The 15,251-nt window shown below is 41.7% G+C and overlaps 1 protein-coding gene across 2 annotated transcripts in view; it reads right to left on the bottom strand.

The window, feature by feature from the left end:
* Window positions 1-15,251, bottom strand: part of polr3b (polymerase (RNA) III (DNA directed) polypeptide B) — a 28,766-nt gene that overhangs the window by 1,229 nt on the left and 12,286 nt on the right. For both annotated transcript variants that reach the window (XM_085461515.1, XM_085461516.1), the window contains exons 11-25: window positions 14,528-14,644; window positions 14,304-14,438; window positions 13,079-13,240; window positions 11,616-11,816; window positions 11,164-11,326; window positions 9,508-9,661; window positions 9,282-9,356; window positions 8,922-9,020; window positions 8,689-8,816; window positions 7,460-7,669; window positions 7,194-7,352; window positions 5,314-5,431; window positions 5,057-5,199; window positions 1,892-1,995; window positions 540-706 (exon numbers count right to left, since the gene is read on the bottom strand). In XM_085461515.1, coding sequence (XP_085317641.1) covers window positions 540-706; window positions 1,892-1,995; window positions 5,057-5,199; window positions 5,314-5,431; window positions 7,194-7,352; window positions 7,460-7,669; window positions 8,689-8,816; window positions 8,922-9,020; window positions 9,282-9,356; window positions 9,508-9,661; window positions 11,164-11,326; window positions 11,616-11,816; window positions 13,079-13,240; window positions 14,304-14,438; window positions 14,528-14,644 — 2,135 coding nt within the window. The remainder of the gene's footprint in view (window positions 1-539; window positions 707-1,891; window positions 1,996-5,056; window positions 5,200-5,313; window positions 5,432-7,193; window positions 7,353-7,459; window positions 7,670-8,688; window positions 8,817-8,921; window positions 9,021-9,281; window positions 9,357-9,507; window positions 9,662-11,163; window positions 11,327-11,615; window positions 11,817-13,078; window positions 13,241-14,303; window positions 14,439-14,527; window positions 14,645-15,251) is intronic.

The raw sequence follows: 15,251 nt of genomic DNA, 5'->3' as shown, positions 1-15,251 counted from the left end.
AAGCTACTGTTTAACTCATTCACTGCCATTGACGTCTATAGACGTCAATTACGTTTTCCAATGGGAGGGGCTAGAATACAACCTCGGGCAGCTTGTCAGTGAATATCAGACTGCTTGAAATGTATTTTTCACAAAAAGCTCGTTTTCTCCCTTTTTTTGGTCAAAACAGGCATTTTTGGTGGAACCCACCTCTCTTCTACAGCTGATTACTAAAGAATGGAAAATGGTAGAAACAAGCTTTTTTTTTTGGATGAAAGAAGAGAGTCTGTTCTTCATTTTGGTAGGTTCAGCATTTATATGATCATAACACACAGTTTTCTGTGGCTCTTCAAAAATGAGTAAAAATGCTCAAAAACCCTGGCAGTGAATGAGTTAAGAACTAATATTGTGGTGAGAAAATGTTAACATCACTCTGAGAAATTTTTCACAGCATTAAGAGAAATAAGACTTGTAAACAGTCATGAGTAGCAATGCAAACACTTGTGTAGCAGCATTGTGTTGTGTGTGGCTATTAACCTAAAACATCCTCTATTAATTACCCAGTGATGCCTGAAGTGACGTAGTCTTTGCCCTGGTAGTTGTATCCATAACGGATGAGATCCTCACACACATCCTTCACCTTGCTGCCTCCGAAGGCTGTGCCATAGTGGAAGCGCCCATCCAGGACCCCCGCCTTCCCAGCCAAGAGTTCAATCAACTTTCCCACCTGACGAAGTTCAGGAAAAGAACAGCAGCTCTGTTCATTACACAAATCTTTTTGTGCTTTACATCCTCTCCTGGCACTAAATGTGTATATTAAGGGTGAGATTAGATTACACATGTACTCCTCAGGGTTGGTGACAGCAGTCCAAGGATGGCTGAGTTCAACAATTCCACTAAGATCGCACTCAGAGGACCCCTGACCCCGACACACAAAGGGAAACACCTACTCTCATATCACTCCCAGGCCACAGAAACATCCTCTGGAGCCAAGCATTTCTGAGCCTTTTCCATGGAAACCAGAGTGAGCAGCAGTAAAGATCATTCAGGTTTTTACAGTGTATGAAACAGAGCCAAGTCTCATGTCATTCACATTCATCACCATCCTACAGTTCACATGTACTGGCCACGTTTTATAAAACTTCCACACACACCGCTACAGGCGGTGGCCTCACTGGCAGCTGTCTCCGCAGCAACAAATATCTGTTTGTGAACAGTGAGATTGCTGCTTAACGGCGTCAATGGACGTGTGCTCTGGAAGCCAATGATAACCCAGAGAGAAGAGGAGTGGGGATAATGAGGGTTTTGTCTCAGGAGAGCCGGCACAAACCTATAAAGAGCGACAGCCACAGCATCCTACGTGACTCAGACTCCAGTCGTAGCAAAAAGAACAAAAACAAAAAAAAACAACAACCCACAAATAAAAACCAGAAGCACGTCCTCAAATTAGACGGCAAATAACCAGCTTTTCACCAAGAGAAAAGAAAACTTAACCTCCCTGACAAATGTTACAACATCGGAGCAGAAATGACAAAGCCAGTGATGAATTAATAGCCCTAAAAATACCATGAATAATATATTATAAGTTCTAGCTCCAGCGAATGGGTTGATCATTAATGATTGGATCTTCCAAGATGTTTAAAGGTATCACTTTTTTGCCTTTGGGGTCTTTTAAAACTTTTGAGAAAATAATCGTTTAATCAACTGTTTAGCAAACGTTTCGTTATCTGCAGATTATATTTCACACCGTTTTTTGACATTATGGTTGTTTACTGTTTAATTTTTTAAATTTCTTCCCCTTTGGTTTATTTCTGAACAAAACAATGGAAAAAATGCAAAAAATACTTGGCATATGAATCAACAGAGAAAAATGTTGCAGAATTTGAGTTTCCACAGCTGTGAAGTGTCGCACCGTCATTCTGGAGGGATATCCATGAGGGTTCATGATGATATCTGGACAGATCCCTGTGTCACAGAACGGCATGTCCTCCTGTGGGACGATGAGGCCACAAACACCTGAAACACACAAACACACACACAAAAAACATTAATGCACACATATGGCAAAGAGAAAACCAATCAGCTTCCCACATGTGAGGATCCGAGGCTGTACTTTAACTTTACAGCAGTGTTAACTAGGGATGGGTATCGTTTAGGTTTTATCCGATACCGGTGCCAAATCGGTACTTTTGAAACGGTGCTGGTGCTTAAACGGTGCTCAAACCGGTGCTTAAAGAATGGAGAACACAAAATTGGTCCAAAAACCTCTCATGTTCAGCTGGATTTTGTAAAAAGATAACAATGTTAGCCTTTTCTGCAGCTATGGGGCATATATGGTATCACTCTTGGATGGAAGCAGTGCTTAAACAATGGAAAAAACACAAACTTTGTCCAAAAACCTCTCATGTTTAACTGTTTTCCACTTTTTCTTTGGTCATTTTAGCCTTTTTGGCCAGGGTGAAGGGAGTATCTGCCATCAAACAAGAAGACAGCCGCATGTAGCTATGATGATGTTTGCTAGTTCACCTTACATGCATTAATGTAATAACGTGGTTAGCCTACTCAACGTAAATTACACACGAACAACATTAAGCTACTCATGCAGAGAAGAACGGCTGCTGCTGCATCATCATCCTCATCATTTCTGCTACACTGGCAGGGCTAGGGGCCAGGACTCTATTCTTCGGGTTTTTGGGGGTGTTGCTAAATCCGGGTCCGATAACAGGCACCACACCCGCAGTAGATGCGCTCGGTGTGAGGTCTCACAGCAAGCTATCAAATACGGCGCATTTCTGGGCTTTTAAAAAAAAAAAAAAAAAAAAACGCTATGCGTCGCCAGGTGTTTCATCGGATTTGAGGTGTTACCTCCTTTGACAGTATCACAGTATCACCTTAAAGCACTTGTTGCAGGCTGCTGAGTTTGCATCTTTTGCTGTGAAGTACAGCCAGACTTTTGACCGCTTCACCTTGGGCATTTTTAATCTGTAGCTCTGCTCTAAAAGAACGCACGTACCTGGACCCGCCTACTATCCTCGGAAACGTAAAATGATTGGCTAGAAGTGTATCACAGCTCAGGGAAAAAAAGCACCGAAATAAAGCACCGAAATGTGCGCTGCTTTTCGGTCTGGTTACTACCGTTTATGTCAGAACCGACACCGGTACCCATCCCTAGTGTTAACACATCACTTTGGCTGCACAGAATGTGTAATAGGCTTTTTATAATATTTTGAATAGAAAATGTTAAATAAAAGTGATAAGTTTTAAAAGTAGGCTGCAGTTTTAATCTGGTTTTAAGGACAAAAAAATCTGACTTTCTGACTTAACTGCAAGCACCAGTTCAGCAAACTTAATAGTGTTTGTGCTGTGGGGGCTCTGTGTGGACCACTGGCAGAGCATGACATTTCCATACTCATGTGGACAGACAGGGACCTCTTTTGACTCGCATGATGTGGGGGGACAAGCACCCCTGGTAGCCAGGAGTTTAAGTGTGAGTGCAAATGTTTACTGAGGGGCCGAAGCACTCTTCCTTGGCCATGGTAAACAGATTGTAGGTCCATTTGCAAATGAAAAAACGAAGAAAAAAAGGAAAAAGGAGTGAAGTGAAGGAGAGCAGGAAGTGGAGAAAGGTGCTTAGCTGGACAGGGAGACTGGGATTACACACCCATGATTTTCAGTTCAAGTCAGAGGAAGTGGAGGGGATCAACTCGAGAGGAGAAAACGAATCAGTGCACGTGGGAAAAATTCACTATTAGCCGACCAGTCAGCGACGCAGCTGACTGCTGATGCCTTACAGGATGTTGCAACAGGATGTTGACTAGGAACAAGTACGGCGATTAACAGGAAAGTCATCCAACGGCAGGAAGAAGGTGAAAAGAAAAGAGAAAAGGCGGGTAAGGCAGGGCCAGAAGAAAGCATAAAGAGAGAAAAGGCATTAAGAAAAAGGCTGATTATCAGGTTAAAAGTACTCCAAAAGAGGAGTGAGAGGAGGAAGAATGAAGTTGGAAAACGGTGGAAAGCACCACAGAGACACTACCAACAGCAGACATCCTTGGGTGTTGTTTGTTTTGTGTGAAAGTAAATGATAAAAGAGGCATGAAATCAGCAGAGAAAGGCAAGACAACAGCAAGGGTCCAGAGCCCTCCATCACAGCTCATACAGCTCCACAGTGGCGGCTCACACAATAGGCCCCTACTACTAACAGCCCGTCCGCCGCCTCCCCCACCTACACAGCTGTGTATGTGTGTGTGACCGGTAAATAATTAACTTATTCTGCTCTGCTGACCAGGACTTATGAGAGTAGTCATGAGAAGCTGGGAGATCCATCACTGCAGCCAAATTCACTTCTAATTAAACACTTTTATATATTGATGAAGAAATAATGGGTTTGTTCCTTTCAAATTACTCATCAGAGAAGAAATAAATGGTTGTTTTTACAGAGAGATGACCACAGTGAAGCAAAAATGTAGATAAAAAGGTTTACTTTTCCTCTTTGAGGCAATTGTGATTAAAACTAGCTCCACATCAGCTGCACATCTGGGTGTCTCCATCCAAAACTCCTCCAGCTAACCCCACACTGACCTCTCTCCTTGTCACTATCTGAGACAGAAGACATTGTCCCATCCCGAGCTGACCGCCCAGTGCCCACCATGTTAATGAAGAGAGTAAATTATGCATGGCGCCAGTTAGCTTTTTGATTAAAACATCATACTAGCCCTCTATAGGGGAGGCGCTGCAAAACAATAGAGGCTATAAACACTTTTTTCCCCCCAGTAGCACCAGAATACTGCTGGGGTGTAATAAATTTGCATAGTCTGGCACAGGACAAAGAGCCAATTAATTGAAAAGGCTCTTGAAAGATGAGAACAGGGGGGCAGTGACAGAACAGCAGCTAGTGGGACTTGACTCAACAAATGCTCAAGCACAGTGAAAGATTTTCCTCTTTTTGTCCAGGCATTTACAAATCTCTCGCAACAGGTTGAAAACCCTAACCCTCTGTACTCTCCTTCCAGCTTTGAGCTCAAAATCTTTAGGCTCTGGTCTCACAGAGCAGGCATTGTGGCTGTCATGGGGTCGGCACCTTTCTGTCCGTGTCGACTGCTGAATTTGTCGCCTATTTCAGGTCTCCTGGTCTGCCTCAGGAGGATCTTGATGAGGAAGGCGTCTTCAGCATTGGACGAGATCAAGACCTTTTCAATGTACGAGTCCGTTGACCCCTTATAACTGAAAACAAGAGAATTCAAACTGAGTCCCGTTTTTCCCTCTACATAGATGTAAGAGCTGAAAAAAATAGTTCCACAGTGATGTGTGTGGGCGTGGTGCTGGGAGCTGACTCACCTGATGGGCACGTCTCTGTACTGGGGCTGGCCTGGCTGGGTACTGCCCTCCAGTGGTGTCTGCGTGACAGTCGGCATAGATTTGTTCACCAGCACCTGCTTGTTCTCCACTCTCTCACCTGAAGCACACAAAACACATCAAAGAGTCTTAGACAGACTGGCCTACATAGACTAAAGGCCATTAAGTTCTCTTTAACTTGTGCTAACGTCAAATCTTTGACCAAAAGCAAAAGAACGAAAACAAATAAGTTTGTTTTCAGACTTATTTGAGCTCACACATGTGGGCTCTCACATGTGGGCTCTCAATTTAAAACTGTATTTAACACAGTTTTAAATTGCTTGTTACCTGTTTTGTTTTTGCTAGCTTTGTTTACATCTGCTTTCTTCAAAAATGTCTCTACTGTTCTGGTGATGACTTTGAATCGCTACTAAAACCATAAACTGTATATGAAAGATAGAAACAAGCTCTTTGATGTCCATGCCCCCCCCAAGGTTTGTGGTCTCCTGCGCTATTTTTTTAAAAACTAAATATGATGAACGAGGAGTGGATCCGACTGAGAAGCGATCCGCACGCTAGAGCCCGACCAATACTGGAATTGATACTGAAATTTGCAGACTTAAAAATCAGATAGCAATACTCATACTTGTTATGTGCAGTAACTTATGTGTCCTTACCAACATAATGTTACAATGCAGGTTTAAAAATAAGTTTGTTTTACTTATTCATTATCCATCTGACTCTGCTCAGATCAACTGGCTGTTTTGTTTGTAGCATGTTGCCAACAGGGAAGTAGCAGAGTGCCCTCTAGTGGACAAACTATGCAAAGTCAACACCGATAACATGGTTGAAGGGTGTTTTTTTCTGTTTCTTCTTTACTGTTAATTTATTGCCTGACAAATGAAAATTAATATATCAGCAAATAGGAGCTTTATATAAGTTGGGCTCTGTTGCTAATACAGGATATACAAACAAAAATCAACTTTTTGAATCTTAAATATTATTTTCATAATAAAAGCAGTAAGTCACAGGATGCTTTTAAAGGGGTCTGCCACATGAGGTACAAATGATTAATTGAAAATAAGTTTCTGTACACCCACCTTTACATAATAACGAAACAAAAGCAGATGCAACAGATTTACATTACAAAACAAACGTCAGTTACTTACATCATTTTTCAGCATGTTTATAATGTCACCAGACAACAGGACCTTCGTTTCTTTTCACTCGTCTCTACAATTTTTTTTGTAACTGCTTTGATACTTTGCTCATACCGAGGCTTACAATGCATCTCATGGCTGCAGGCCGGCTATAAGCTCTGGACAGCTTCAGCTTTAGGCACTTTCTCTTTGTTAACTCCTTTAAAATGTCCATATTGAGCTTGGTGAGGGTGATTTAGGTGCCAGATTTGGTTTGTTGTAAAAAACGATTTTGTGGTGGTTCCACCAGGATTTACTCTGGGAACTGTGTGTTCACTCACAGTGAAGAGCTCAATAATGGCCACAGCGAGTGTGTGAGCAACTATTTTCCTGCGCTACTGTGCATGCATGAAATGGACTGGCTTGTAATCAGGCATACGTGAGATGCCTGATTAATCCACACTTGTACTGTATGATCCTATTTTCTTCTTCTTCATACTAATAATATTGATAACACATTTCTAACTGTTCCAATCGATGAAAAACTATGGAGATATGTAAGAAGTGGTGTGTGTGTAAATATTGCAAAATAGGCTTCACTTCTCTCTGTTTTTACTGATGTTTCACTCAAACTCCTGACCACTATTAATGACACAGATAATGCTCATAAAATGAATGCCACAGAAGAGGCTGTTAAGGAGCAGCGAACCATGCTGGATTTGCTCCAGTCCTGCTGGTACTCACCAGGGGAGCAGATACCATCAGCATCCAGGATGCTGTGCCTCCAGATGGGTTTTCGTGTTGCAGCATCCAACATGGGGCCCATCACCTTGTCGAAAGTCTGATTGGTGTAACGCCGCAGTATGCATTTTGTATTTTTGTAGACAAGGCACCGTCCAAATCCTGTTTGGAGACACATTTACTGTTACATTAGATTTTCTACCTCCTATTCTGGTATTTTGTTGCTTAAAAACGACTATGCAATTCTTTAAGTTGGACAGATCTCATACCTCTGTCCAGTGAGGCTTTGTTGAGGACCAGAGCGTCCTCAATATCATAGCCACTGTAGCTCATCACAGCCACGGTGGCGTTCTGACCAGCCGGCAGCTTCTCAAAATCAATCAGCTCAATGGTTTTTGTTTTGACCATCGGCCTTTGAGGATAGGCCAGCAGGTACATCAGGGTGTCGATGCGGTTTCTCTGGTTGTAGCCGATAGTCCCTGGAGAGAAGAATCACGAATTTAAAAAAAAAGAACTGAATTTTTAATAAAAACTTATATGTAACTCACTGTGTGTCTGTAATCTAGTGATTTAGGGCATCTATAAGAAAATATATAAAATTGTCAATAAATCCATTTTTAGAGGATTATAGATGTTACTTCCTCCTGATTAGACCTCTCTTATATTATGGCCTAAAGTCTGGCCTCCGTGTGGTTTTGACACTTGTCAGATGATACTGCTTCACAATTAAACTGCGTGTGATAACAGGGCCGGGCCACACAGCCAGATTTGCACATGTATGAGAGCCGTCCATACAAAATAGACAAGGCAGAGAATATTGGGCCAAATATAGTTCCAGTCAGTGTTTTTGTAAAGACTGGGAGGGCGGGGAGGAAGGAACGGATGAAGGTAAAGTGGAGGGGTGGGGGCGACCGCAGTCCTTATGAATGTTAGCAGGGCCGTTTGGGGAAGTTCTGGTTACCAAGGAGCTCCGGGTGCACACTCAGTGGTCTTTTGCAGCTGAGCACACTGACCCCCCGAGCACAGCCAGAGCAGACACAATGAATTGCTAATGACACTCTGGGTGACTGGCAGGGAAAGGGCCTCTGCACACACAGCACAAAAGAAAACCTACGCAAGCTCCCCATGTTTGATGTTCATGCTCACACACTCACACACACACATGAGACACTTAATCACACATACAAATGCATTCTGACAAGAAGTGGTGCAGGAGTGGAGTTTTGGGGGAGACGAACCAGCAGGCTGCTTGTATCTATACCATTTGTTATTCTAATGCCCTTTTGTATGATTTTAACTTGTGCAAATAAAAGTGCAAACTCTGAACCGGCAGATTTAGGAGGCTTAGGAACACTGTTCATGTGTTCATGTAAGATTAAATTACTGTAAGAGGCCGTGTTTGTGTGTGCACATGCAGCTGTGGGGAGGATGTTTGAGAAAGGATTCGAGATCCTTGCAGTTTGATGACCTGTGTGCTAGCTGCTCAGCCCACTCTTACCCATTGCCTGCTTGCCCATAGCACACTGGTATGTGTTCCTGGGTGACTGGTTGTGGTGGGGGTAGGGAATGAGGCCGGCACACACCCCGAGCAGTGTGAAGGGCTCGATCTCCAAGTGTGTTGTGTCTCTAGAGAGGTTTAAAAAAAACCCAAAAAAACAGGTATAACTTACTTGACATAAACCTGAATGATCTTTTCATTTTACTGAAATCAGCTTATCATGTGCCACTGACTTGTTAATCATGTATTCATAAAGGGCGATCTGACAGTCGTTCTCCTCGTTGACATCCAGATACTCCACCAGGCCTTCATGTAGGAAATCCTCAAAAGTTCTGAAGCAAAGTACAGAAACTATTAATAAAAATCTACTGTTTGGGAAGTGCCTGTATGGTGTGATTGTGGTGTGAGGATACACTCATAATTTCACAAATATGCACGATACTAACCAGTGGCTTTTGTTTTTCAAGCAGTTGTATAATTGATGTTTATTAAGTTAGCAAATAAGCCAAAGTGGCGAGTTTAAAAAACAAAACAGTAACTTAAAGAGCTGCTTCTTTAATAACAGCAGTCACTCTCTGCACTCCTACCCTCACCTGTAGCCCTGAGACAGGTCTTCGATGTGCTTGTTTTTCACCATTGGAACTCCCTTCTTTACGATGATGTATGGTCTGCAGAGGGAAACACAACAAAACAAAGCTGTGTGAAAAACATTCTTACAACTAAAGAACTCAATGTTACGCTAAGCAAACACACTGGTGTGTAACGATCTTCAGCAAACATTTATTTCCACATTATGCTATTTTTTCTAAACTTCCGCACCTGCAGAGTCGTCCTCCATCAGATGAGATGTAGACGCAGCGGTCGCTCAGGTTTGTGGAAATGGACACAAACTCATTGATGAAACCCGCCCTGCGCATCAACCTGAAAGTGTTGATCAGCTTCTGATGGTCTCGGATCACACCGAGGATGTTACCTGTGGACATGATACAGATAAAGAGGATAGACATTAAATATTAAACATATTTTTGGGTTAGAAGACTGATGTGCTGAGCTAAACACATTCTGACTTTGCGTATTCAGTAATCTTTAAGAGCAACCAAACAATTGTTACGCAATTGTGATACAGCACGCCAAAACAGGCTAAGACCAATTTTTTTAATTTATTGATGTTACAAAACACTTTGATAAGAAGAACACATTATATTGATCTTCCTTTGATTATTTTATGTGACTTTTTCACTTCATTATTTCAAATTCATGTCACAGTCACTTGTAGCACGTTTGTCAATGTTGAAAACATCTGATGGATCACAATGCATACAACACTATTGTCACAGCGTAGAGACAGAAAAGTTGCCAGCATCATTGAGGAGCTACATTTCACTCTCTGACGAGCCAGGTAGCGTCTGTAGGTGTGTGGCTGTGATGAGTGAAGGTTTTGCCCTCACAGCAGAGATGTTTGCTGGATGTAAACCCGCTAAAAAGAGTGCACTGTTAAATGTAGTTTATGCATTAGAGACTGTTCAATAACAACATCTTTTGACATAGTTTTGACAGATATTGCAGTTCACATTAGGGACAGTAGGATTGTTCTTGATTGCATCACTGCTTGGTTGTTTGTGTGTGAAGCTGTTTAACCTGCTGCATCACATTTGTTTAACATTTAGAGTTCACATTAATAAACACATGGATTTTGCTTATCCAATAATTTACCAGTTGTTTTCTCAGTTAGTCAAATTATCAGTAAAATGCCAAAGAATAGTAAACCATATAACAATGGCCACAGTACAATAAACACCTGTCTGAAGCTCCATTATATAAAACAAGAAACATGGACACATTTGACATCTAAGAGGCTAAAACAGGACATTTATGGGATTTTTACACAAAAAAGCCACGACAAATTATTCATCAGCTGATTTTGGTTAAAATTCAAACTTTAAATGCAAAGAAGGAGTGAAGGCGGCATTTGTAAGACACCGCAGCTTACTCTGGAAGAAACGGAGCTCTAACTGCCTGTAGGGGTGTGTTCATATCAAGTCTCACAGACAAATGACTGGAGAACAGAGGAGACACTGTGCTCTGCCTCTGTGTGAGGACACATTTGCACTGAACACAATCTGAAGGGCTTTGACACCTGCTGCTACCAACTAATTAAATGGTATGGCAGCTAATATAATTTGACAGTTATCAGTGGCGAGACAAACATATACAGTAATTAAGGGGCCAAGTTTTGACTCAAGAATAATACCTACTGCTGTCGTGAAATGAATGAATTATCAGCCTCACAGTGAAATGCAAAATTACCTTCTGTAAACTAAACAGAATATTTTTCCCTTCATGTTCATAAGCAACACATTCAAAACAGGGAGGATTAAGACTTTCTTTTCAAACGATCTAAAGCAAAAGCCTCCGGTGTTAATTCTCTCTGTGTTTATTTATTAATTATGCTCCACTGCGGAGGAGGAGGTTTACCATTGAGGAAGACGAGAAACACGCTCGGGTAGGAGAGCTCCTCTCCACACAACAGGTTCACATCTTCCACCCCGAGGTTGAAGGCCAGCTTGATGATGGGACCGTCCTCCATGTCGGTGGTGATGTGCGTCATCAGAGCCAAGTTCTTCACCAGACCACAGGCCTACAGATACACATATATAATCCAATATTATCCTTGTGGAAATACATAAAAACACAGAGACAAGAGTTTTTCTAAGAGTCTCAGTGTCAGTAACCTCCCCTCCAATCCCCATTTAGAGGTAGATCATTGTCTAACCATCACAGGGAGTGTTATAACATGAGAATAACTCATTAAAGTGAGAAAGAAATTGCTGACCATGATTCCTATATATAGCAGTACATGTGCCACAGCATATTAGCCTTTGAGAAACCTCCTGGGCCATCAGGTGTGGCTGCCGCAGCACACTCACCTCGCCCTCAGGGGTGTCAGATGGACACAGCATTCCCCACTGTGACGGCTGCAGGGAGCGCGGTCCGCTGACTTTCCTCGTCTTCTCAAACTGGGAGGAGATCCTGGTCATCATGCCGAGAGCTGAAATGTAGGAGAGACGAGACAGGACCTGGGTGACTCCCTGACGGTCCATTTTGAATCTCTTCAGAGACCAGTTACCCTGTTGCAAGAAAACATCAACACCAATAATTACATACTGCATAGTAAATATTACTTAGTACACAACACTTTATTGCTCATTAATGCATTTTAATGACTGATAAGCATCCAAAAATGGAAGCTAGAGTGTGCCAGTATTAGCAACTATTCATAAGTGGTGCATGTTTCATTTTAATATTACAAAAATTCATGCAATGACTCCAAATTAAGAAAGAGACATTTCTGGCTTAAATTCTGAAAGCGGAAGCAGGATTTCACTCTTAATGTTGTTTTAATATAAATCTACAAATCTCCATCTAAGTAACTCCTGCTTTCTAATTTTTGTTTGATCAGTGACCACTTTATTCTTCTATTACAAGTACAGCATGAGAAATTTTTAAGTTAACACTCACATAGGAACACAAACTGAACCTCTACTTAATTGGAGGCACTACGGTTGATGATGTCGGTACGCCTGATAGTTTTTGATTGTTTTTGTTTTTTTTTTTTAGCTATCATAAGGATCTTTAATAAATGTAATAAACATTTTGATATGTTAAATGAACATTTCCCCTGCACGTCTGTTTCTTTTGGCCTGCAGCTCTATTTATCCATCAAGACTGTTTTGCAAGCTGTTTGATGTCAGATACTGACTTTAAAGAGAGTCCAGCCAGCAAGCAATACAGCTCAGCCGACCAGGACACCATTAATACTGATATTTTAGTTTTTTTATGTTCAATATTTGATCAACCCAAAATAAAAGATGAATGAAAATGAATTTGGTCCATTTTTGCGACAAAGAATTTCATGTACACTTGTTTTGTATTACAGTGCTGTGAAATTTAACTATATATCATTTTAAAATGATCACTAATAGCCTATTTAAAGGTTTTTATTGTTTGTTTTTATTAGTGCATACTCAAATATGGGATTTTTTGTTCTTTAAACTTTAACTAGCCAATGAACAGACATTTTTGGATGCAGGCAAATTAGAGGATCTGTAACTTGGAAAATGTCAAGATTTTATCTTTAATAGTTTTCAGCTATTTATATTTAAACATAAAAATAAATAAACATTAAAAAAGGTTTGACAGCGATGAACCTTTTCTAAAATTATGTATCTTAAAAGTGTCTGACATATGAAGCTAAAATTCTCATTATATACGCAAAAATTTTGGACCATAAAATTTTGATGCAACATGCAGACGGTTGAGCAGAAAACTTTCCAAAATGTTGTTTGAGATGGAACGACCTCCTGAGCTATAGCAGCCATGACTTTCTCACCGTGGATATCGCATTGACCATGCCGTTGGTGATCTGATCCTGCCGCATGTGCTTGACCACATCAAACTGAGCTGCTCTCTGCTTGGGGATGATCTGGTCTGCGATTTTCTTCAATTCGGCATTAAACTTCTTAAAGAGATCTTCAAACAGCAGAGACAGGAGCTAAAAAGAAGCAAAAAAATGCAGATGTTTTTTGTTTGCTTTTTTAAATCTCAGGTCTCCTGGCACGCAGTGTCAGTTCACGTGCATCTACTGCCAGATGTAATAGCCAGGTGTGCCAGCTCACAAGTAAGCCAGGTCCCTGTGGTCCTCTGTCCGGTCTACAGGAGGCAACTTCTCTTACAACCCCCACCCAACCTGTGCATTAGCATACATCCAAACAAACAGGCAGCACTGCTTGAAATTAATAAAGAAATTAAGCTTCCATTGCGCAGCCAGGCCAATTAGTTGAATGTCAGGGAACCATAATTGGAGAGTGAGGAGATTGCTGGCGTTGTTAGTATGTAAGCCCCCTATTGAAACAGGGCTCTGTGCTCCCCCCTCCCTCGATCCCTCCATCTCCTGCTCCTTATACAGAGCAGGTTGGGGGGGGGGAAATTAAAGGCCTTAAGACAGCAGTAATTACATTATCAGAGCCGGGCCTGCGGATTAGCTCAATCGCTCCAGTCAAGGCAGCATTTCTATTGTCACGGTGCTGAAAAATCCCCATGCTTCCACAGCCTCAGGATTTTGGTGCCACCGCATATCTCTCTCCCGACAAAGCCAGGCTGAAATACTAGTGGGGGAAAGGAGGGGGGTTCAAAAACAAAACAGGGAAAAACAAAGCTGAGGGAAAATAATGAGAGTCTTATTAAAAGAAGGTGGCAGGAACAAAGGTGCAGGTGAGAGATCAGGCCTGGAGCCGGCGCTGTCCTCTGGTGTAGTGCTGTGATCCCTTCACACTGAAGCACGAGAGTGTTGGTGTGTTTCTGCTCGTATGGTATTAATAAGCATCAGGCATGTTTTGTTTCTAGTTGTTTTATGAGTAAAGAAAAGGAAGTAAACACCTTTCAGCTCACAAACATGAAAAAAAAAAATCAATAATCATTTAAATAAAACTTTATAGTCTGAACTGAACTCTGGCTCATTTGGTTTTAAAGTCAAAGAACAAAAACAGAACTGAATGCAGCATTAAATAAAGGCAGTGCATTAAAACCTCAAGGATGACAGATGCACAGAAGCTTACCTGTCCAGCCAGCTCAAGACGTTTGTTGCCATAGTAATCTCTGTCATCCACCTTGTTGTCCCCTTGAGCCAGGATCACCCGCCGGACCATCACGGCCAGGTAAATACACTTAGCCCGAAAGTTAAACTCTTTCACCTGGACACAAGTTATACAGTCTTTACATTTTGTCGAGTAACCTTTTAGTGTGAATGCCAGTTATCGTGATGAGCATTCTGTTTACATACAGGCACATGTGTGAGAATGAGAGATGCTAACAGCTCTCTGGCCTCTTCCATCTTTGTTTTCTTGGGGCCTCCCCACATCCGCTGTCTGCGCACTTTATTCCCAAGATACCTCAGGGCCTGAAACAGAGCAGCCAAACAACATTTGATTCAACCTTTTGAGGAACATAAATATTTTTACCAACATGACTAATTTGGGGGTGAGGAAGACAGGAGGAGGACAAGGACACACTGTGGAAGAGAGCCTAATGAGGCAACATTTTTCTAATCTTCTATTGTCGAGTTCTAATGACTCTTATGTGAACTGTAGCCTTAGTTTCCTGTTCTTGGCTGACAGTAGGTGTGGTCTTCAGCTGCTGTAGTTCGCAGCACTCATACTCTTCTGGTACCTTAGGTATAAAGAATGGTTATTTGAGTACTGCTACCTACCAGCTTGAAGAAGTTCAAGTCAGCCGCTTGAACTGCGGCTGACTGGATTGTTTCAGATACATACAGATGGTTGTGTGGAGAAATCCCAGCAGATCAGCATTTTCTGAAATACTCAGATCAGCCCATCAGGCACCAGCAACCATGGCATGTTCAAAGGAACTTAAATCAACTTTCATCCCCATTCTGATCCTCAGTTTGAACTTCAGCCAGCCATTCTGAACAAGTCTAAAAACCTAAATTCACTGATTTGTTGCCATATTGTGTTAACAAGCAGTTGAGCAGGTGTTCCTAATAAAGC

Source organism: Copadichromis virginalis, linkage group LG7 (assembly GCF_057382275.1).
Source record: "Copadichromis virginalis isolate Kocher_CV1m ecotype Utaka linkage group LG7, C_Virginalis_male_GT1.1, whole genome shotgun sequence".
Taxonomy (NCBI): domain Eukaryota; kingdom Metazoa; phylum Chordata; class Actinopteri; order Cichliformes; family Cichlidae; genus Copadichromis; species Copadichromis virginalis.
The sequence above is the reverse complement of the archived record's forward strand: the minus strand, read 5'-3'. Positions and strand labels throughout refer to the sequence as shown.